The sequence below is a fragment of the Rhinatrema bivittatum genome, chromosome 9, assembly GCF_901001135.1.
Source record: "Rhinatrema bivittatum chromosome 9, aRhiBiv1.1, whole genome shotgun sequence".
NCBI classification, from domain to species: domain Eukaryota; kingdom Metazoa; phylum Chordata; class Amphibia; order Gymnophiona; family Rhinatrematidae; genus Rhinatrema; species Rhinatrema bivittatum.
Genome location: NC_042623.1, coordinates 200,609,020 through 200,632,988, shown reverse-complemented (window position 1 = coordinate 200,632,988; position 23,969 = coordinate 200,609,020). Strand labels below are relative to the sequence as shown.

The 23,969-nt window shown below is 42.4% G+C and overlaps 1 protein-coding gene across 4 annotated transcripts in view; it reads right to left on the bottom strand.

Moving 5' to 3' along the window:
* U2SURP (U2 snRNP associated SURP domain containing) overlaps positions 1 to 23,969 on the bottom strand; it is a 186,892-nt gene that overhangs the window by 128,782 nt on the left and 34,141 nt on the right. For all 4 annotated transcript variants that reach the window (XM_029617276.1, XM_029617280.1, XM_029617278.1 and 1 more), the window contains exons 3-6: positions 21,961 to 22,075; positions 20,531 to 20,658; positions 2,052 to 2,119; positions 1,700 to 1,794 (exon numbers count right to left, since the gene is read on the bottom strand). In XM_029617276.1, the coding sequence (XP_029473136.1) occupies positions 1,700 to 1,794; positions 2,052 to 2,119; positions 20,531 to 20,658; positions 21,961 to 22,075 (406 nt within the window). The remainder of the gene's footprint in view (positions 1 to 1,699; positions 1,795 to 2,051; positions 2,120 to 20,530; positions 20,659 to 21,960; positions 22,076 to 23,969) is intronic.

Here is a 23,969-nt window from a genome sequence, read left to right as displayed (position 1 = left end):
AGGGGCGGATTTTCAGAGCCCTGCTCGCCTAAATCCGCCCAAAACCGGGCGGATTTAGGCGAGCAGGGCCCTGCGCGCCGGTGAGCCTATTTTACATAGGCCTACCGGCGCGCGCAGAGCCCAGGGACTCGCGTAAGTCCCGGGGTTCTCTGAGGGGGGGGGCGTGTCGGGGGCGGGCCCGGTCATCGTGGTGTTTAGGGGGCGTCGGCAGCGTTTTGGGGGCGGCTACGGCCCAGGGGGGGGTCCGGGGCATGGCCGCGCCCTCCGTACCTGCCCCCAGGTCGCGTCCCGGCGCGCAACAGGCCCGCTGGCGCGCGGGAGGCGTAAATCCCCGGAGAAAGGTAAGGGGGGGTGTAGACAGGGCCGGGCGGGTGGGTTAGGTAGAGGAAGGGAGGGGAAGGTGAGGGGAGGGCGTTAGAGGATTCCCTCCAAGGCCGCTCCGATTTCGGAGCGGCCTTGGAGGGAACGGGGGTAGGCTGCGTGGCTTGGCGCGCGCCGGCTATACAGAATTCATAGCCTTGCGCGCGCCGATCCGGGATTTTAGTGGATACGCGCGGCTCCGCGCGTATCTACTAAAATCCAGCGTACTTTTGCTTGCGCCTGATGCGCCAGCAAAAGTACGCCTATTCGCGTTTTTTGAAAATCTACCCCATAGTGATGGCAACTTTTTTTTTAAAAGCCAACTTCCTTCAATAAAGAGCTGTTTTACCAATCGAAATGACTCAAAAGTTATTCTCCTTATGGAAATTTAATAAAAGCAAAGCGTACTCCAATAGCAATGAGGCATGCTAGAGTGTAGTTGGCCTCTAAATAAGTGGCAGTACCAGATGGTAGAACAAATTGATTTGGACTACACATGTATGGTTTTGCCAACACAGCACGGTCCATTCAGAACCTTGTGCCCACATAGAATTAACCCCATTTGAAAGCTACAGCAGCAATATTTTTGCATAGCTAAGAAATGGTTGACTTTTTTTTTTCCACTGAATGCATCATAGCCTTCCATTCAGCACATCCCAACCTTAGCCAATAAAAAAAAAAAGCCTTTCAATTCTGAATACCTGTGTAATATACTTCAGCTGTGGTATGCTAAAATGTTACATGTCTTCAAGACCAAAGATTAAAATTAAAATTTCAAAATAAAACAAATCATTTATTAAATCACATTTCCAAATCTATGAGACATCCCACACATGGCGAGATGCAGAAAGGCCTGGATCAGAACTCCTCATCTTGAGCAGCCACTCGGCCATCAACCTCACAGGCCTCAAGCTTCCAAGCACCAGCAGGTCAGAAGCACAACGACAGGAGGGAGCCACTTATTTAGAGGATCCCTAGCTGCTCTTTCCCCTTACATGCTTCCTGCTCAGAAAGGAAGCCCAAACTAGGAGGAGGAAGAGCAGTTTGGGGGGGGGGGAGGCGGAACTGGGCATGTGCGCTCACCTCCTGTCCCTCGCTGCTGCTGGTGCTCAGTGTAAAAGGTGAGACAAGACGGAGACAAAGAACTGTTAACAGGTAATGAAGGAAAAGGCAGAGCAGAGATTGAGAGAAGTGAGAGGAAAGAGCAAAAAAGATGGCTGGAAGAGTGAGACTACCCTCCCACTTTACGAACAACACTCCCTGCAACTACAATGAAGTGCAAAAAAGTTGCCAATGTCATCTGCTGAGGCTACAGAAAAGTCAGAAACCAATGACTTACTGGACCGACGCTGGCCATCAGAGTCCGACTGAGGAGGCTCAAACCGACTTAACCTGCCCTTTGTTTTATGACGTTCATCGCGCTCTTCTTGAATTCTACATAAAATCATACAAGGTGTTCAAATGAATGGCAAAATTTACAAACTTGTCAGAAAGGAGACCAAAAAGCTGATGCAGCGTGCATTAGTACATTAAGTCATTCCCCCCTTTATATTTCTTTAGCTAGGCAAACCCTTATGGAGAGAGATCATGTGAAACCTCCTTCAAGACATGTGGTCTTTTTATAAAAACAGTTGTGTCTTTTGGTACAGAAATTGCTCCATGGATGACAAATGCTTATTTGTCAAACTTACTGTTTTAGTTCTTCCTTGAAAAGTTCCAAATTGCTCTTCTTCTTTTCTTTCTCCCCTTTTTTCAAAGGCTTTGAAAGAGAAGTATAAGGCAAAAATTAAAAATAGTTTGCACTTTGTGTTCTTCTGTTAACGACCCTTTTATGTAAACACAATTGCCATTATGGGTCAGACTGAGGCTCCACCAAACCCAGTATCCTGTTTCTAACAGTAGCCAGTCCAGGTCATAAGTACCTGGCAGGACAGCAAACAATAAGATTGGTTTATTTAAAATTACATATAGCCTGCTCCCTCCAAAGTTCAGGGCGGAGTACAACTGAACATAAAACAAGAAAAATATTAAACAGGAACCTGATAAAAGGTCATTACAGAGTGCCATGTGTTAAGAGGTCTTAATGAAGCACCGGATGAAGAGCAGAAAAGAAATTTGTTAGGCTGGCTGGTGTAGATCCGTTAAGATGATTTGTTCAAGGCCTTTCTAAATTAGAGTCTTCGATGGTGGGTAGCTGTACAAGCAAGGAGTTCTACAAAGGGCCAAAAACAGAAAAGGCTCTTGCAAACCTGTGGGATGGGATTTCCAAGAGGTGCTGCCTTGTTGACCAAAGAGAGCAGCTGGAAGTATACATTTTCAATGTTTACAACCAGCCACTCCTAACACTCAGGAATAAGTAGTGGCTTCCCCCAAGTCTATTTGGTTATTAACAGTGTATGGATTTCTCCAGGAGCTTGTTCAACTTTGTAACATCCTCCGATAATAAATTCCAGAGCTTAATTGTGCATTGAGTGAAAAAGAATTTTCTCTGATTTGTTTTAAATGTACTATTTGCTAACTTCATGGCATGACCACTAGTTTTTGTATTTTTTTGTAAAATAGCAGATTCACATTTACTCATTCTATTCTGCTCATGATTTTATAGACCTCTATTATATCCTCTCCCAGTTGAATCTTCCCCAAGCTGAAGAGCCCTAATCTCTTTAGCCTTTCCTCATAGGGGAGCTGCTCCATCCCCTTTATCATTTTGGTCACCCTTCTGTGTATTCTTCCACTTCACCTATAACCTTTGAGATGTGGTGACCAGAACTGCACACAGCACTCTAGGTTCCGACCCACCATGGAGAGATACAGAGGTATTAGGAAAAGAATGTCATAACTTTTGTTTGCTTTTTTGACCACTGCCACACACTGAGCTGAGGATTTCAAAGCACTAGCCATGATCCTTTTCCTGGATAGTTAACTCTTAATATGTAACCCAATATCATGTATCTACAGTGTGGGTTAGTTTTCCCCATGTGCATCATTTTGCATTTTTCTACATTAAATTGTATCTGCCATTTGGATGCCCAGCCTCCAATGTCCTCCTGCAATTTCTCAGAATCTACTTGTGATTTAACTCGAAATAATTTTGTGTCATCTGCAAATCTGATTACCTCTCTCATATACCCTTTTCCAGATCATTTATAAATATATTAAAAAGCACCTCCACTGTTTATTTTTCTCCAGAGAGAAAATTGATCATTTAGTCCAACTCTGTATCCCATCATAACCAGTTTGCAATCCAAAATAGTATATTGCCTCCTACCCCATGACTTTTTAGTTTTCAAAAGGAGTCTCATGGGGAACTTTGAATTTTCAGAAAGCATTTTCAAATACACTATATTCACCAGCTTACCATTATCCACACGTTTATTAAACCCTTCAAAAACAATGTAACAGACTGTCAATGAAGACTAAGTGAGGAGGCTCACAGTCCTTAGACTTGGAGACAAGAGGATTAATGTTGATCTAAAGTTACCTCATCTAGAGCTGTGTGGGTAAGGGGAAGAAAAGAGAGAAGGAGATCTGGTAGGAGTGTAACTAGTGGAGGTAGAGAACAGATCTTCCTAGAGTGACAAGACAAAAAATAAAATGCATGCCAGTCCTGCTAATATAATCTATATTGTTTTATTTTATTTATTTAAACATTTTTATATACCGGCATTAGTTGTGGACATCATGTCGGTTTACATTAAACAGGTTAAGCTTGGTATAACAGGGAAGTCAAACTGGGAGAGGGGATAGTGAAAGGTAGGCGAGAAAAGATAGGACAACAAAACGTGGTTCCTCAAGATGAGGAAAGGGAGTATAACAAAATATAGTTCCTCAATATGAGGAAAGGAGTAAAGTATTGTGGTCTACTTTAGCACGGAGGGATAGCTTTTATTCTGGGTAGGCTTGGTTGAATAACCATGTTTTTAATTTCTTTTTGAAGTGTTTGACGTGCTTTCCTTTTTGGAAGGTTTGTTATGACAAAAAGATATCTGTGCTTCCAGTAGCACCTAGAGATGGTCCAAAGGCTCCCAGTTCTAATCCAAGATTTATTTTTTTATTGTGATCCTGCTAATTTGCCCATTTTCCACTACAATTTTAGTGGATTGGATTGGATTATATTGCTTTGCCTGTTTTCAGTTTCTAGGTTTTATCTTGGGTAAAATGTTTTGGGTTTTTTTTTTTTTTTTTAATAAGCTAGGACATAATATATAGTAGCAGCACATAGTTCTGCACTGGATATATCATCAACCGCATGAGAGATTCCTATATATAATGTACACCTTTAAGTAACCTGATGCAATCATAAACTGATTCACTTTTACCTTAGAAAAACAGACCTGTCAATTTAGACAGCATAGTCCCCGTACATAAAAACTTTTCCTAGATGGACCAGAAGATCATGAATCACATTTCAAAAAACCTCTCTTTCAGCAGTATTTGGAGTACAATCCACAGCAGAAAATCCAATCCACTAAAACTGTAGTGGAAAATGGGCAAATTCGCAGCATCACAAAAAAAAAAAAAATCTTGGATTAGAACTGGGAGCCTTTGGACCATCTCTAGGTGCTACTGGAAGCACAGATATCTTTTTGTCATAACAAACCTTCCAAAAAGGAAAGCACGTCAAACACTAAAAATTAAGCTGTAGTGGAAGCATGCAGAATGTTTAACATGTTATTCCATTAAAAGTCAGCTAAACAGAAATGCACCTCAAAATGGTTTATAGTAATAAAATACAGCACATTACATTTTTAAAAAGATAACACAAATTACTTCACAGTGCATTGTTCATCTCCGGCAGCTCTAAAACTCTCCCCTGAGAGTACTGTAGAGCTGCATCTATCCAGCAAGCTAAGCAGCAGAAGTGTGGATAGAAACCAGTAAGACTAACCCATACTGCAGAGAAAATAGCTTATAATAAAAATGTAATTTTACACTTTGGAGATAAAGTGGACTGGTAGGTAGAAGACTCAAAGTGATTTGAAGTCATCCAGTTTGAAACACCTCTTCAAAGTAAATGTTTTTTTTGTGCAATTTAGGGACTGGCACGTGCTAACAGGAAGTTTGCTCTTTCCCTAGCAGCACTCTAGGTCCAAGGAAATTTCAGGCTAGGTTAGAGAGCTAAAGGTTTATTTTCTGTTTAAGTAGATACACCACCATATTTCAGTGCTATGCACTCCTGGAGAACATGCCATCTTTGCCACCTCTGAGATTGATCAATTTCAAAATGCCACTTTAAAGCCCAGCAGTTGTTAACATAGCTCTCACCTTCTGTGAAAAAAACTATTCCATTTTATTTTAAAGCAATTTAGACAAGCCACATCTCAAAAAAGATACAGTAGAAACAGAAAAGGTATAGAAAAAGGCGACCAACATGATAAAGGGGGATGGAACAATTCCACTACGAAAAGGTTAGGACTCTTCAGCTTTGAGAAGAGACTGCTGAGGGGAGATATGATAGAGGTCTATAAAATAATGAGTGGAATGGAACGAGTAAACTTTAATCTGTTATTTACTCTTTCAAAAACTACAAAGACCAGGGGGGACACAATGAAGTTACTAGGTAATACATTCAAAACTAATAGGAGAAAATATATATATTTTTTTACTTAATGCATAATTAAGCTCTGGAATTCTTTGATAGCTGATGTGGTGAAAGCGCTATGTAGCTGTGTTTTAAAAAGTTTTGGACAAGTTCCTGGAGGAAAAGTCCATTAACCATTAAGATAGAGTTGCAGAAATCCACTGCTTATTCTTGGGATAAGCAGCTTGCAATCTATCTACCCCTTGGGATCCTGCCAGGTACTTGTGACTTGGATTGGCCACTGTTGGAGACGGGATACGGGGCTTGATGGACCTTTGGTCTGACCCAGTATGGCATTTCTTATGTTCTTGTGCCACAGTAGGAGAGGCCAGCTTAGATTTTTAGTACTTTTTTTCCTTGAATCTTGGCACACAGTGTATGAGAAGCCAGGGACAGGAGTTACAAGCCAGAAAGACAATAGCAGGGATAAGAGAAACCTGTCTCGTTTATTGATTCAAAAAAGGCTGGCATATTAGCAGACTAGGATATCCTTTAATGGAACAACATAATAATCCAAAGAGGATGCATACAACATAATCAAACCTTCTACAAAATAACTGAAAAATGTAAACAAAAGAAAAATGCTTCTCTAACATTTATTTTTAAATATTGAGACGGGGATAAATTAAAGCAGAGGCATGCTAGCCAGGATGCAGGCTGGGAGAAATATGTATTGGGCGAGGACAATGGAATCCGCAATGCACAAGAATTCATTTTATTATGTAACCCAGAATAGATTACAACTCATACATTATTACTAGAACACAGGTATTTAATTAATATTGCAATTTAGGAATGTCTCGCAACCCTAAAGTCAATCACTTATTTTAAAACGTAACATCTTGCCAGCCCAATCCCTGAGGCACTCCACTGTCCACTCCCTTCCACTGAGAAAATTGCCCATTTAATCCTACTGTTTCCTGTCTTTTAGCCAGTTTGCAATCCATGAAAGGACATCGCCACCTATCCCATGACTTTTTACTTTTCCTAGAAGCCTCTCATGAGGAACTTTGTCAAACGCCTTCTGAAAATCCAAGTATGCTATATCTACCGGTTCACCTTTATCCACATGTTTATTAACGCCTTCAAAAAAGTGAAGCAGATTTGTGAGGCAAGACTTGCCCTGGGTAAAGCCATGCTGACTTTGTTCCATTAAACCATGTCTTTCTATATGTTCTGTGATTTTGATGTTTAGAACACTTTCCACTATTTTTCCTGGCACTGAAGTCAGGCTAACCGGTCTGTAGTTTCCCGGATCGCCCCTGGAGCCCTTTTTAAATATTGGGGTTACATTTGCTATCCTCCAGTCTTCAGGTACAATGGATGATTTTAATGATAAGTTACAAATGTTTACTAATAGGTTTGAAATTTAATTTTTTAGTTCCTTCAGAACTCTGGGGTGTATACCATCCAGTCCAGGTGATTTACTACTCTTCAGTTTGTCAATCAGGCCTACCACATCTTCTAAGTTCACCGTGATTTGATTCAGTCCATCCGAATCATTACCCATGAAAACCTTCTCCATTATGGGTACCTCCCCAACATCCTCTTCAGTAAACACCGAAGCAAAGAAATCATTTAATCTTTCCGCGATGGCCTTATCTTCTCTCTAAGTGCCCCTTTAACCCCTCGATCATCTAACGGTCCAACTGACTCCCTCACAGGCTTTCTGCTTTGGATATATTTAAAAAAGGTTTTTACTGTGAGTTTTTGCCTCTACAGCCAACTTCTTTTCAAATTCTCTCTTAGCCTGTCTTATCAATGTCTTACATTTAACTTGCCAATGTTTATGCTTTATCCTATTTTCTTCTGTTGGATCCTTCTTCCAATTTTTGAATGAAGATCTTTTGGCTAAAATAGCTTCTTTCACCTCCCCTTTTAACCATGCCGGTAATCGTTTTGCCTTCTTTCCACCTTTCTTAATGTGTGGAATACATCTGGACTGTGCTTCTAGAATGGTATTTTTTAACAATGACCACGCCTCTTGGACATTTTTTACTTTTGTAGCTGCTCCTTTCGGTTTTTTTCTAACAATTTTTCTCATTTTATCAAAGTTTCCCTTTTGAAAGTTTAGCATGAGAGCCTTGGATTTGCACACTGTTCCTTTTCCAGTCATTAAATCAAATTTGATCATATTATGATCACTATTGCCAAGCGGCCCCACCACCGTTACACCTCTCTCACCAAGTCCTGTGCTCCACTGAGAATTAGATCTAAAATTGCTCCCTCTCTCGTCGGTTCCTGAACCAATTGCTCCATAAAGCTATCATTTATTCCATCCAGGAACGTTATCTCTCTAGTGTGACCCGATGATACATTTACCCAGTCTATATTGGGGTAATTGAAGTCTCCCATTATTACTGCACTACCAATTTGGTTAGCTTCCCTAATTTCTCTTAGCATTTCACTGTCCATCTCACCATCTTGACCAGGTGGACGGTAGTATACCCCTATCACTGTAGTCTTCCCTGACACACAAGGGATTTCTACCCATAAAGATTCAATTTTGTATTTAGTCTCATGCAGGATGTTTATCCTGTTGGACTCTATGCCATCCCGGACATAAAGCGCCACACCTCCTCCCGAGTGCTCCTCTCTGTCATTGCGATATAATTTGTACCCCGGTATAGCACTGAACCATTGGTTATCCTCTTTCCACCATGTCTCTGAGATGCCAATTAAGTCTGTGTCATCATTTACTGCTATACATTCTAATTCTCCCATCTTACTTCTTAGACTTCTGGCATTAGCATACAAACATTTCAAAGTTTGTTTTTTGTTTGTATTTTTATTCTGCTTTTTAATTGATAGGGATAAGTTAGAATTTTTTAGCTCAGATGAGTTTTTAGTTACAGGCACTTGGACTACTTTTCTAATTATTGGAACCTCACTGTCGGGATGCCCTAATTCTAATGCATCATTAGTATCCTTTAAAGATACCTCTCTCCGAACCATGCGCTGCTGAGCGACTGTTGGCTTTCCCCTTTGTTCTAGTTTAAAAGCTGCTCTATCTCCTTTTTAAAGGTTAGCGCCAGCAGTCTGGTTCCACCCTGGTTAAGGTGGAGCCCATCCCTTCGGAAGAGACTCCCCCTTCCCCAAAAGGTTCCCCAGTTCCTAACAAAACTGAATCCCTCTTCCTTGCACCATCGTCTCATCCACGCATTGAGACTCCGGAGCTCTGCCTGCCTCTGGTGAATGCTACCCTGGAGGTTCTGGATTTAATCTTTCTACCTAAGAGCCTAAATTTGGCTTCCAGAACCTCCCTCCCACATTTTCCTATGTCATTGGTGCCCACGTGTACCACGACAGCCGGCTCCTCCCCAGCACTGTCTAAAATCCTATCTAGGTGATGCGTGAGGTCCGCCACCTTCGCACCAGGTAGGCCTGTTACCAGGCGATCCTCACGCCCACCAGCCACCCAGCTATCTACATTCCTAATAATCGAATCACCAACTATGACGGCCGACCTAACCCTTTCCGCCTGGGCAGTAGGCCTTGGGGAGATATCCTCAGTGCGAAAGGACAATGCATCACCTAGAGAGCAGGTCCTTGCTACAGGATCCTTTCCTGCTACACCTGGTTGGTGCTCTCCCATTATGAGACCTTCTTCCTCCAAGGCAGCACCAGGGCTGCCAGTCTGAAGTTGGGACTTGACTACTATGTCCCTGAAGGTCTCATCTATATACCCTCTGTCTGCCTCAGCTCCTCCAGGTCTGCCACTCTAGCCTCCAGAGATCGGACTCGTTCTCTGAGAGCCAGGAGCTCTTTGCATCGCATGCACATGTACAACTTCTCACCAGTGGGTAAAAAATCATACATGTGACACGATGCAAAAGACTGGGAAGCCCCCCTCTTGCTGCTGGACTGCTGCCTTCATCTCAATTTTGATCAGTTCCTAGTTAAGTTTTATGTTGCTATGGGAGTAGGAATGTGTCTAACTTCCTTTAAATGTATTAGTGAATTCACCATGTGTCTGGTAGTGGCCTACTGGGGTCTGATCGAATTCTCAATAAAGTTTTTGTTGATGTATTGTTTTTTGGTTTTTTTTGTGTGAAAGTGGCACCTGCCTATAAATTAAGGGATGAGCTAGGGGTGGGTGGGCGAGGGGTGGGAGGGTTGGGAAATACAAACAGTCTAACTTCAGTTAGTCAGCCTGAGTGACTCACTGCTCCCTTGATTAACAATAGGTTAATTAATAGGTAATTAATAGGTAAATCAAGGGAGCCTCAGGGATCTGTAATGGGACCCTTACTGTTCAATATATTTATAAATGATCTGGAAAGAAATACGACGAGTGAGAATCAAATTTGCAGATGACACAAAATTGTTCAGAGTAGTTAAATCACAAGCAGATTGTGATAAATTGCAGGAAGAGCTTGTGAGACTGGAAAATTGGGCATCCAAATGGCAGATGAAATTTAATGTGGATAAGTGCAAGGTGATGCATATAGGGAAAAATAACCCATGCTATAATTACACAATGTTGGGTTCCATATTAGGTGCTACAACCCAAGAAAGAGATCTAGGTGTCATAGTGGATAACACATTGAAATAGTCGGTGCAGTGTGCTGCGGCAGTCAAAAAAGCAAACAGAATGTTGGGAATTATTAGAAAAGGAATGGTGAATAAAACGGAAAATGTCATAATGCCTCTGTATCGCTCCATGGTGAGACCGCACCTTGAATACTGTGTACAATTCTGGTCGCCGCATCTCAAAAAAGATATAATTGCGATGGAGAAGGTACAGAGAAGGGCTACCAAAATGATAAGGGGAATGGAACAACTCCCCTATGAGGAAAGACTAAAGAGGTTAGGACTTTTCAGCTTGGAGAAGAGACGACTGAGGGGGGATATGATAGAGGTGTTTAAAATCATGAGAGGTCTAGAACGGGTAGATGTGAATCGGTTATTTACTCTTTCGGATAGTAGAAAGACTAGGGGGCACTCCATGAAGTTAGCATGGGGCACATTTAAAACTAATCGGAGAAAGTTCTTTTTTACTCAACGCACAATTAAACTCTGGAATTTGTTGTCAGAGAATGTGGTTAGTGCAGTTAGTACAGCTGTTTAAAAAAGGATTGGATAAGTTCTTGGAGGAGAAGTCCATTACCTGCTATTAAGTTCACTTAGAGAATAGCCACTGCCATTAGCAATGGTTACATGGAATAGACTTAGTTTTTGGGTACTTGCCAGGTTCTTATGGCCTGGACTGGCCACTGTTGGAAACAGGATGCTGGGCTTGATGGACCCTTGGTCTGACCCAGTATGGTATTTTATGTTCTTATGTTCTTATGTTACACATTGCTATGCAGAAGACTTGGGTTGGACGTCTGAGGCGAGCTTCGGCTCCACGGATGCCATAGAGACAGTATTTGCAGCCCCTAGGGTGGGGCTTCCCAAACTATGGATTGGGACCACAAATGGGATCACAAAGCCTTCAGCTGGGATCACAAGTGCCTCAAATGGCAGTGCTCTTCATATACAAATATAGAAAGTAAATTTTACTACCCTCTGTACATATATGTACACTAATAGTAAAAACACAGGGGGTAACCAAATTACATCAATTATCCTTACAAAAAGTTTTTTTTTTACCAAAACTTTAATTTTTACAAAAAATAAGACTGAGATAATCAAAGTACATGTAACAAATAAGTCACACACACATATATATATTCATTCATAAGGTGCACACTACCAATGTAGCTTTTTCTAAACATTTTTCAAATCAAGAATTTAATATGTCACTTCATCCACCAAATCACACAACCTATCAATCATATCCACACAACCACATACAAGGCAAAATAGGCCTAATATAAAATCACCCACAATTTCCTTCACCCAAAACTTTCCCAAAAAAGGTCCCTTGTTTCACCTACTTGGGCTTATTCAGGGGAATATCTCACCCAATTTATGGAAACCATTGTGATCTACCTCTGGAACGACAGTATATAAAAAGCATAAACAAACTGCTTCACAATATATAATTGGTTCCTTGCTGGGACTTCCTTGAACACACATTAAACGCCATCCTTAGACACCATGGATTGGGGTCCTTATTTCACCCGCTAGGGCAGTTTCAGAAAAATCCTTCATGCAATGACTCTATATATTTAAAAAAAAAAAAAAAATACCCAATATAAAATATAAAAGCTCAAAGTCATCTCTTTGATAAATCCTTCAAGAAAAAAAAAATCTCACAAGTGCTCCTTACCAGCACCAGAGATATCCCAACGTACCGCTGTGCCCAGCGACTAATTCGAAAAAGAACTATTCCTTTTAATCCTCCAACCAGTAACGTCTTAAAATGCGCTTCATAGGTACACCTCACTGCAGCATTTCTTGTGCACCTACAAACAGATATATAGATACATGGGCGAAGTTTTAAAGGGCCATACACGTAAAAATGTGAGAAAGATAACAGGATAGCAGAGTTGCTTACCTGTAACAGGTGTTCTCCCAGGGCAGCAGGATGTAGTCCTCACATGTGGGTGACGTCACTGGACAGAGCCCTATCACGGAAAGTTTTTTGTTTTTTTTTTTTAGATGTATTAGGTTGGTAGATTACCAACCTAATACATCTAAAATGGGTACTTACACGTAAAAATGGGTACTTACATGTGTGGCTGGGCCCTGTGCACACCGTGCGCACTTTCAAAAGGGCCCGGTCCTGCGCATAAGTCCAAATACGTGCACAAGTGCCAGGCCCTGAAAAAGGGGCAGGCCGGGATGGAGGCCTGCTGGGTCAGCGGCCATTAGCCGCTGTTCCAGGGAAGCGCATGCCGGCAGCCAGCTGGTGCGCAGAAGTTGCTTCCGCTGCAATGGAGCAGTGAGTAAAAAAAAAAAAAAAAGCCAAAAATGGTGATAGTTAGGGTTAGGTTAGGGGTGGAAAGGGAAGGAGGTAGGAAGAGTAGGGTTAGGGACAGAAAAGTTCCCTCCCAGTCCACTCCCTAATTGGAACGGATTGGGAGGGAACTGGGGAAGGCCCAATTGTGTCACCGATTGTAGTTTACTAAAATTCACCCACCCCACTCCCGTGCGTGCCACCTGCATAAAGCAGGTGGCACGCCACTCCCGTGCGTGCCACCTGCATAAAGCAGATTTTAAAATCTGGCACGCAAGTTTGTGCAGCCAACAGATTTTATAACATGCGCGCATGTTATAAAAATCAGCGTGTCCATGTGTGTGCACTGGGAACTGCGCGCACATGGATGCGGGAGCGCTCCTTTTAAAATCTACCCCACAATATACAAACTTACCCGCTTATTTTAAATATCAGCATCATTTTCACATGAGGAAACAGAAATATTCACTGCAAGGTAAACACCTTATTCCCAGTGTAAAAAACAAACCAACCAACCTGTTAAACGCTGTCCTTCAATGTCCCAAAACTCAACACTCACAAACTGATTACCAAAGTCACCACCATCCGTCTCGTATCATAGGCATCTTCAAATACTTCAGTTAGCCAGAGTTCACTGATCCACCCACAAAAGCTTGCTCATCCAATCATATACTCTCACGATTCCCTTCAGAATGACAAGAGCAGTACTACCTCACACAAGTACTGCTCCAGAATCTCAAAAATGTATGAATGCTCCAAAAAAGTTCAATAAAATACCTCCCACTTGATCTCCTTATTCAATCCATATGGAATCAAAGAGTTCCACATATAGATGAATTTTTGTTCCAGCTGCCATAACTGATGAGCAATATCTCCCTCCAAAATTATTCTGAATCTGCTGAACAAAAAGCCTGTCCTCATGAATCTGATGCACGCAAGCCTTCCAATGATCAACAAGTGGTGCCCCTTCCTGTCCCACCTTTAAACAACTCCTGTATTCAAGGATACTTAATCTGATCTTCCGTTTAGTGTGTCCAATGCAGATCAGGTAACATGGACACACTATGGCATACACAATCCCAACAGACCGGCACAAGAATCGGCCATTGATACTGAATGGGTATTTCAACCGTGGATGAATAAATGTATGTAAATTCAGAACATCACATACTGAACACCCTGAGCATTTGAATTGACATATTTCACTATGAGGTGCTCCCACTCCAAAATCCAGCCTAGATAAAAGGTTTCTCAAATTCCTACTTTTTTTTTTTTTTTTTTTTAATATAGAAAAATATAGGGTTTTCTCTAAACCCTGGGAGAGAACTCAAAATAGGCCAGGCTGTTTCAAGACTATTTATTTAATATTAGATGATCTTGACGAGTAGGGAATACAACAAACTATACCATTGATCCAGGGGTGGTCAGCAGGTAACAGCAAGTCCTCTCTATTAGCATATAGTCCTCTCTTATATACCTATTTTACACATTTCTTCAAGTACCCATGAGAAATTAATTTTTGCATAAGGTATCCTGCTTTGATTTTATATTCCCCAACAGAGGAACAAATCCGACCGTATCGGAGAAACTGCCCAACTAGGATGTTTTCCTTTAATCTATGAGGATGGAAGTTCTCAAAATGCAGTACTGAATTTCTATCTATGAGTTATATCTGAACAGAGGTGTATATTTTATTACCTCCTTTGTATACCATCATGTCTAAAAATGCCAATTAATTCCCACTATACTGAATTGTAAATTCCAGATTAGGATCAATGGAATTAATCCATTCCTTAAATTCCATTAATTGCACGTGGCTCCCTGACCATATCCAAAAAAAGGTCATTGTTTCCAAATAGGGATATATTTAAACAATGGAGCTGGATAAATATATTGATCTTCAAATGCTACTACATATAGACATGCCACTAATGGGGCAAGAAGGGAACCCATGGGGATCCCCTTAATTTGTTTATAAAAAATTCCCTGAAAAGTAAAATGTGTGATAACCACCTCTGTCATCTGCATTATAACCAACCTTCTCCGCTGTTGCATCTCCAAATTACTCAAAGCTTGCTGTACAACATCTAATGCCCTCTGCTGAGGAATATTCGTGTACAGCAAGATGATGTCTGCTGATGCCAATATTCAGGAGGAATTCATACATGGTATGTACTTATTAACAAAATGTGTTGAATTTCGTACATATGATTTGATATTCTTAACCAAAGGCTGCAACAAACAGTCAAATTTTGCTAGACATTCAAAACAGAGACCCAATCCTGGACACGATCAATCTGCCCGGAGGATTCTCCATGGATTTATGAATCTAAGGAACAAAATATATATATATATGGGGCCAATGGAGATGAAAGAATCTTATGTCTCTGTAAATCACTACCAGGATCGACAGATAATTTTTGATAATAGTGTACATCATTCAACTGACAATAAACTTCCTGTTCATATTGGTCCTTATCTAAGAACATAAGAAATTGCCATACTGGGTCAGACCAAGGGTCTATCAAGCCCAGCAACCTATTTCCAACAGTGGCCAATCCAGGCCATAAGAACCTGGCAAGTACCCAAAAACTAAGTATATCCCACGCTACTGATACTAGTAATAGCAGTGGCTATTTTCTAAGTCAACCTGATTAACAGCAGGTAATACAGTCCTACCCCCCTCATCTGCTGCTCTAATAACCACCTTTTTGCCCTCCCTCAAAGAATGAATAGCTAACGACTCATCCCGGGAAAGATTATATTTAACCAGTTCTCTTAGAGAATCCAACTGTGTCAATTCCTGTAATACTAAAACTTTCAAAGGCAAACACCAAAGAAAAAAAAAAAAAAAAGGGACATGCTTCCTGATTCTTCTCCTGTAATTCAAAGTAATCTACCAACCTAATACATCTAAAAAAAAAAAAAAAAAAAAAAAACTTTCCGTGATAGGGCTCTGTCCAGTGACGTCACCCACATGTGAGGACTACATCCTGCTGCCCTGGGAGAACACCTGTTACAGGTAAGCAACTCTGCTATCCTGTTATCTTTCTCACACAACCGCATACATGGTAAAATAGGACTAATATAAATCACCCAAAATTTACCAATCGCCCAACACTTTCCGAGCAAGGTCCCTTGTTTCACCCATTTGGGCTTCTTCAAGGGAATATGTCACCCAAATTCTCAAACTACTTCACAATATATAATTGGTTCCTTGTTATGGCTTCTTTGTATACCCATTAAATGCAGTCCTTAAACACCACTGATTGGGTCCCTTATTTCACCCGCTAGGGCTGTTTCAGAAAAATCCTTCATCCAACGCCCGGGGCACAGGTTCCACAGCCCTGGTGCCCAGAAGGGTGGACAGGTCTGACTCTAGAAGACTTGTGTGATCTTTGTGTACCCACAGTAGATTGGGTGGTGAGTCCAGGAAGTTTAGATGATATCCCTGGGTTATGATGGATATCACCCACTGGTCTGTGTTAATGTTGAGCCAGTTGGTTATAAAATGGTGAATTTGACCTCCTACTGGCAAATGTGGATCTGGATTTGTGGAGCGGCTGCTGTTCTCTGGATAAGTTTCAAAATCCAGAGGCTTGGCCTGTTTGCAGTGGTGGCTGAGGCCTGGATGTCTTAGGCTGTTGAGGATGTGCTCTCTGAGACGGCCTAGCTGGCCTCACACGAGATGCAGGTGGGTAGTATCTACGTGGGCAATAAAATGGTTTTCTAGGGTCCCTTCTAGTGAATCTTCTTGCAGAAGAAGGTGCCTCGGTAGTCACTGTGGATAATTGCCGCAGGGTCTCATTAGGGTCTTTTAATTGAGCCACTGCGTCTTGTATCTTGTCACCGAATAAGTTTTCACCGGTACATGGCAAATCGGCAAGTCTGTCTTGGACTTCAGGTCTCAAGTCAGAGGCTTTTAGCCAGGCCCACCTCCTGGCACTGATTCCTGTCGCTGACATGCGAGAAGCTGCTTCAAAGGAGTCATAAGCAGGACGAACCTCATGTTTCCCAGCCTCAAGGCCTTTCTATAGTATGGCGTTGGGACTATCTTGTTGTTGTTGAGGAAGAGAGTTGGCTATTCCCTGAACCTGCTTCCAGAGATTCCTTTGATACTGTGTCATGTAAAGTTGGTATGCAACTATTCGTGACACTAGCATGGAACCTTGAAATATCTTGCAACCCAAGATATTAAGGAATTTTTGGTCCTTGCCAGGAGGTGTTGAAGAGTGTGGTCGCAGTCTTCTGGCCTTTTGTGCATACTCAACTACCACTGACTGATGGGGTAGTTGTGGTTTTTGGAATCCAGGAATATTTTGGACCAGATAAGTTGCATCTGTCCTCTTATTTACTGGCTGAACAGCACAAGGATGCTCCAACAGACGATGTTGCAGATCCACTAGCACTTCGTGTACAGGTATAGCCATAACTTCTTTTGGAGTATCAACAAATTGAAGAACTTCCAATGCTTTATGTCGTGTGTCCTCCTCTGTAATCAGATCAAAGGAATTGTCTCTGACATCTCCCTAACAAAACTGGCAAAGGAGAGATCTTCTGGGGGAGATTTTCTCCTTTCTTCTGGAGGAGATGGTTCTGATAAGATATCCTCTGTGGATGTGTCAGTGTCAACATCTTCCCATGTATCAGAAAAGTTCTCTAGTCGAGATCCTGAAGGAGGGAAGGTTGGTATGGTAGGACATGTTGGCACCGATGGATCCTTCGATGGAAGATGCGGTGGCACCACAGGCAGCGATGGAAAATGAGGGCCCCTCAGTCCCGAGAGCCCTGATGGACCAGGCATCAGTGAAAGTGGTCGAATCCGTGCCTTCGTCATCTGATGATCCCGGAATGGGAATCAGGGCTTTCAGAGGCTTTGCGGGTTGCTCTGGCATCAGTGGCCCGGGTTGTGTTGGAAGGGCACCGATGAGTGTATCCAGTTTGGTCAGCAACGGTGCAATTATTGATGGCTCCGGTGTCGGTATGGGGGCTGGCATCGATGGCTGTAGGTCTCTGAGAACATCAAGCACTGCCTGGCAGATAAAACAGTCCAGTTCCTCTCTGAAAGCTGGTGTAGATATCGCAGCTACACGGGGTGGCAGGCTAGACGCTACTGGCACCTCCACAGGGACTTGTGGGGGCTCAGTACCCAGCACCGATATCGGTAAGGATCGCCTTGGTTTTTCAGGTGGAGAGGGTGTTAAAGGCTCCTCTGCCCATGTCCTCTTCGCAAGCGGCTCGATAGCCATCGAGGCCGATGCAGTGTCGGTGCCCGGTCCGGTCTTTCTCCAGCACAGAGGTGGATGATATAGATGTCTTAGCTGGAGTCAGTGACGGACGGTCACCACTGCCCTGGTGCTCCCGGAGAGGTTTGATTAATTTCTTTGATGCTCCTGCCGGTGACGATTGTGCGGTCGTCTATGGAGTCAACTTGATTTTAAACAGGGTCTCCATCTTGTTGAGGCGAGCCTGCCTACCCTTCGGAGTCATCTGGGCACAACTTAGGCAGTGAGAAACGTCGCGTGATGAGCTGAGGCACAGCACACAGACATCATGTGGGTCGGTAATAGACATGGTACGGGGGCACTCTGGACATTTTCTGAAACCTGTTGCCATAATGGCAGAGGTTTAGGCCCAAAAACGGTCAATGACCTGCAGACACCGAAAAGAGGTGGGAGCAGGAACCGACCGGGGACAGTGAATGTTTACTCACTGAGCAATGAAAAACACTATTGCAATGGGAGACCCCTATGAGGGAACTTTTTAATGACGTAATCTTCAAGTTTTTTCCATGAGGAAAATTCTCAGAGCTCTTAACCGTGAGGCAAAGTGCAGCGCAGAAAAAGAGAGACTGAAGGGAGACCCCTGTGGCTACAGGGTTTATGGCGTGCTCAGTGTGCCAGTCAAAAGTTCTAGAAACTTTGACAGAAAAGTTTTCCGTAATAGGGCTCCATCCAGTGATGTCACCCACATGTGAGGATTACCATCTTGCTTGTCCTGGGAGAAATGATTGATTGGTTCTGTGCTTTGGTAGATGAAGTGACATATTAAAATTGTTGATTTGAAAAATGTTTAGAAAGAGAGTCTGTAGTATGCATCTTATGAATATATATATATATGACTTATTTGTTACATGTACTTTATGACTATTGCATAGTCTAATTTTTTGTAGAAATTAAAATTTTGGTAATAAAAACTATTTGTAAGGATAATTGATGTAATTTGATTACCCCCTGTGTTTTTGCTATTAGTGCTCTTCATGTGCCAAAAGCAGCAGCATTAATAGTGGAAGCCTGCATGCAACCACAGGCCCTGCAGCAGCTCCTGCCATCGCATGAGTCCCTCCTCAGACAGGGCTTCTTGGTTTGGGGTCATGTGAAATTTGAAGTGCTAAAATGAGGTCACATTTCCTAAATGTTTGGGTAGTCCTGCTCTAGGGAAAGGGAGTCTCAACCAACATGCAACAGAGTGGCCAGATTTAGGGTCCATATTAGCCCAGTTCAGTCAAAGGCTGCAAACTGTGGCTCCCTCCAGAAGACTGTTGTTGTGATGAGGGCACCGACTTAGGAAAAAGATATAAAATTAGGGGAATTGCCATAAGTAGTTGTGAATAAATGCTCATGGTACCATAGCTGAAGAAAAACAGATTCAGACTGAGTTAGAAATCCAAAAGAGCAAGAGGAAACTGTGGGCCAAAAACACAAATGTAAACTTAATAGTGGGGTCCAACGCCACAAATGGCTTCATTTTCAGAATAACCATTTTGGGGGTAACTCTGAAAGAGGAAGTCTAAGAGTAATTTTTGCCTTCAGGCTTTGTACAAATTTTCAAAGTGAAAATAAGAAACACACTTTCACTTGGAAAATTCTGAGAAAACGTGCACAAACTTCCTGGACAAAAGTTAAATCTGCTCTGGGCATGGCATAACATGTTCATCTGGATTTACATCCATGCTTCTTAAAATCCAAACTCCACCCCCAAACACCTTTTTCTGCATGAACAAAACTGCACATGAAATCGATTTACATGCACACTTTTTGCAAACAGTCTGGCAAATGTTCTTTTAAATGAGACATCACGTGTCTAAAACCACATTTTCTGCACATTGATGGCTTTGAAACTGCAGCTCTAATGTCATTTAACGCAATTCATTTTTAAACAGTTTTCAAATGCATTGTTCCCTAAATAATCAGTTACCCGAAACACAGCCCTTTCTGCAGTCTTGCACTGGGGTTTGCAAATCACTGCTTATACAGATATAAATACAGTGTCACCTGCAAGAAGCCTAAGGCAGAAATAGCAAATCCAATAAAATCATAATACAAGACGTTCACACAAAATACCTGGGTTCCAAAGTGAAATAGCAAGATATTTTTCAGTACTGTAACAATCAGAAACAATTCAGGGGTCTGCAGTAGAGCCTAACATGCATAAATATGGATGTTTTCCCCAAACAAAGCAGATTTTTCATTGTTTGCTAATATACAAAAATATCCTTACTAGCTCATTTAACGTTGATTGTGTTACTACAAATATGAATTTATGCTGCAGTAAATACAAAATAACTATACTTCAAGGGATGTAAAGATTGTTGCATTAAAAGCCCACAATCACAAGCAATTTTAATATGCTTTACTGCAGCACTTTAACACAAGTCAATGAAGTTACTGTACATTTTCAAAGTACTTTATTAAATAGGCTCCCAATATAATTAAACCTAAGCATTCATGGTGTGTACTTACTGGCTTTTTTGTTTCTATCACTAAAAGAGAGGGGGGCTTCTCGCTGCTACTTTGCTGACTTTTCTGATCAGCAAACCGTGATGAAGGTTTATATAGTTTACCTCGTTTTTCATCTGTTTCATGCTCCTCTGGAAAAACAAAACAAAGAAATAAAATGCCAAATACTATTACAGCACAGTGCACACAGAGGCAGGTGCAATATCACGTGTATAAAACGGGTGCTCAATGCTGAGCGCCTGCTTTCCTAACGGGCAGCCAACCACCTCTCCTGGGCGCCCAATGCAACATTTAAGCGACCTGCCATGCTAGGGATAATTGTGCGTCCCTAGCGCATCCTTGGCATTGGGCGCACGGTAGACATGGCTGGGTGCCCAGCAGCTGACCTGACTTAAGCTCCCTCCCCCCTCCCAAGGTCTGGCCTGATGGGCCAAGCAGTCCAGGTCGCACCAGGCCATCCTGTACCTGGAATCGAGAAGCCAAGGTCGGTCGGTATGATAAAACCGCCCTTGCCAGACTGCAAATCTCCTCCCTCGCGGCCAGGAACCCTGCCGGAGACCTTCCTCTGACAGAACTGTGACTAACACGTCACAGTGAATGGTCTAATCTGCATTAAGTGAAGGAGTGAATAAATTAATATTAAGTGCCAGAGATTTAATATTAATCTATTTACTTCGTCACTTACTGCAGATTGGTCCATTCACTGTCACATCAGTGAAAGGACCAATCACCTTTCAGAAAGCTGTCCTGAAAGGGCATTGGTTCTTTTCACTGACAAATGTCAGTGAAAAGGACCAATCGGGAACAACGCTGCCGGAGAAGGGTCTCTGGCACGGTTCCTGGCCGGGAGGGAATAGATCTGCAGTCCGGCAAGGGCGACTTTATCATACAGACCTCAGATTCCCAATTTCAGGTAGAGGACCCCTCTGGGTCAGACCCAGATCGCTTGACTCATCGAGCCAGACCTTGGGGGTGGTCAGAATTTTTTTATTTTTTTTTTAAACTTTACTTCTTTTTCTGTTCCTCCGACTTAATATCACCACGATAAGAAGTCGCCGTAAGTACAGAAAAGCAGTGTTTTTTCACTTATCTGTACACTTTTTGGCCTCTTCAAAAATTAACGCCTGCTCCAGGCTGGAATAGCTAATAACCTCATCAACATGAATTTACACATGATGAGCGCTAGAGATGTGCTTCGGGTCTAAATATCGGGTCTGGCTTCATTTCGCCCCTCCTCCCCCCAGCAGGAATTTCGTTTTTCCTGCGGTTCGAGGGTTGGTTCCCCCCCCCCCCCCCCCCGAGGGCCCTGATTTTTGGGTTACAAACAAAATTTCAACAAGTTTACCTCTCATAACCTCTTCAATCAAGAAAATGGTATCTTTCCATCTCTCACTGAAGCACAGCTGCAGGCCATGGATTCCAAGGTCACTTACCTTTAGTTGCATTAACAATTCCACCTCTTACAAATGTTTTCACTTTACTGACATCTCCTCCTTCAAAAGCAGCAAGGAATTCTTCATAGATCTCAGCAGCTGCCTTCTCGTCCTCCTAATGCACAAAATACCGGTAATTGCTTTTAGTATATACCCTTTTTTTCCCCCAAGTGTCTGTATACATTCCTGTTCTACAAATAGCAGACACTCACCATATCTTTTGTAAGCACAAGGGAAGCACTCTCACTGGTAAGAGTGCAAGCTACAACTGTACTCACCAAAACAATCTATTAAACCTTCTCATCTATCCGTTTCCTACTCAATGAGAAAACTTCAAAACTTGGTGCGTATGACAAAGCTGACTGTTTTGTGACCATGAGCACAGTCTGAGAAATAAGTATGCCCCAAGAAAACCATATAAGTTAAAATTAGCTTGAGCTCTTAACGCCACAGGTAGAAGACAGACACTGTGTGCCCAATTTAGCAAGTTTGCAGTATCACCTGCCTGCAGGCAAATACCATACCATATTCAGATCAAACAGTGCACACCCAATCAAACCTTACTGCTTAATTACATACAGCAATAGAAAACTACAACTCTACCAGAATTTTTCCAATTCTTACAGTTATACAAGGTCTTTTTTCTGTGGAAAATAATGCGCCACAGCTTTTCACTGTAATATCATTTTACTGTAAAGTGTCTAACTTAAAACTAAACTCATGGATAGGCCCCCTATCATATAAAATTTCAAGCCACTCATCCTGGCATATCAGCCTTGTTATATCTTTTGCATGGCCTTTTTACACAGCCTCCTTCCCAGCTTCAATACCAACACCCATGATTTAAACCATATAATCAATATCTCTCTCTCATATATATAAAAATGGTAATATCAAAATAAAATGTAAGGAACATAAAAGAATATAGATATATGTTCCTTACATTTTATTTTGACATTACCATTTTTGTTATTTTATGTTGATGTCTTATTCTAATTATGTATGTTACATATGTTCTCAGTCTCAAACTTTGTAGGGCTGTGGGCAATAAATATAAATATTCAAAATTAAGGGTTTTCTTTTATTATTTTCACACACAAAATTAAATACTGCCCATTTAAAATTCTTCTATCCTGCTGAAAGCCAATTTGCTTGCTTGTAAATGGGGTACTCCACAGACAGCAGAATGAATTAGCCAAGACTATTGGCTGATATCATCTGACACCACGCAAACCCTTCTCTCCTAGCTCATAGACCTTTTGCACTACTGAGCCTATGTAGGAGTTCCCGCATAGGCGCTGCCTCGTGAGCCTCGCTGTAGAGCTTAGATTTAGCTCGGAAGCTGGCTCTCCAGGGAGGCGGGCATTAAGCATGGGGAAACCAACATGATGTCATGTATAGAAAACCCTGATTTTAGTAAGCAAACTTGCTTTCTCCATCGACGAGTAGGGCTGATTTAGATAGGATTCATGCAGAGTCCCAAGCTAAGGGCTGCAGTGGAGCACAATGGGGCAGATTTTCAAAGGGTTACGCGCGTAACCCCGAAAACCCGCTCCTGCGCACACTGAGCCTATTTTGCATAGGCCTGGCAACGCGTGCAAGCCCCGGGACGCGCGTATGTCCCAGGGCTTGAAAAGATGGGCAGGAAGTAGGTGGGCCCGAGGCCTACGGCACGGCGGTCCAGCCAGCAGACGCAACTTCGTCAAAGGTCAAGGGGGGGTGGGGGGAGAAAGTTCCCTCCGAGGCTGCTCCGATTTCGGAGCGGCCTCAGAGGAAACAGGGAAAGCCATCGGGGCTCCCCTAGGGCTCGGCCCGAGCAAGATGCATAAGTGTGCACCCCCTTGTGAGCACCGAACCCGGATTTTGTAACATGCGCGTAGATTTGTGCACGCCGGGTTTAAAAATCTGGTCCTTTGTGAATAAGCAACCTGGACCCCACTGTGGAGAGTGAACTACTGGGTGAATAGGCTACGCAAAACTTCTTGTCCAGATTTCAGTCAAAGGCTCCA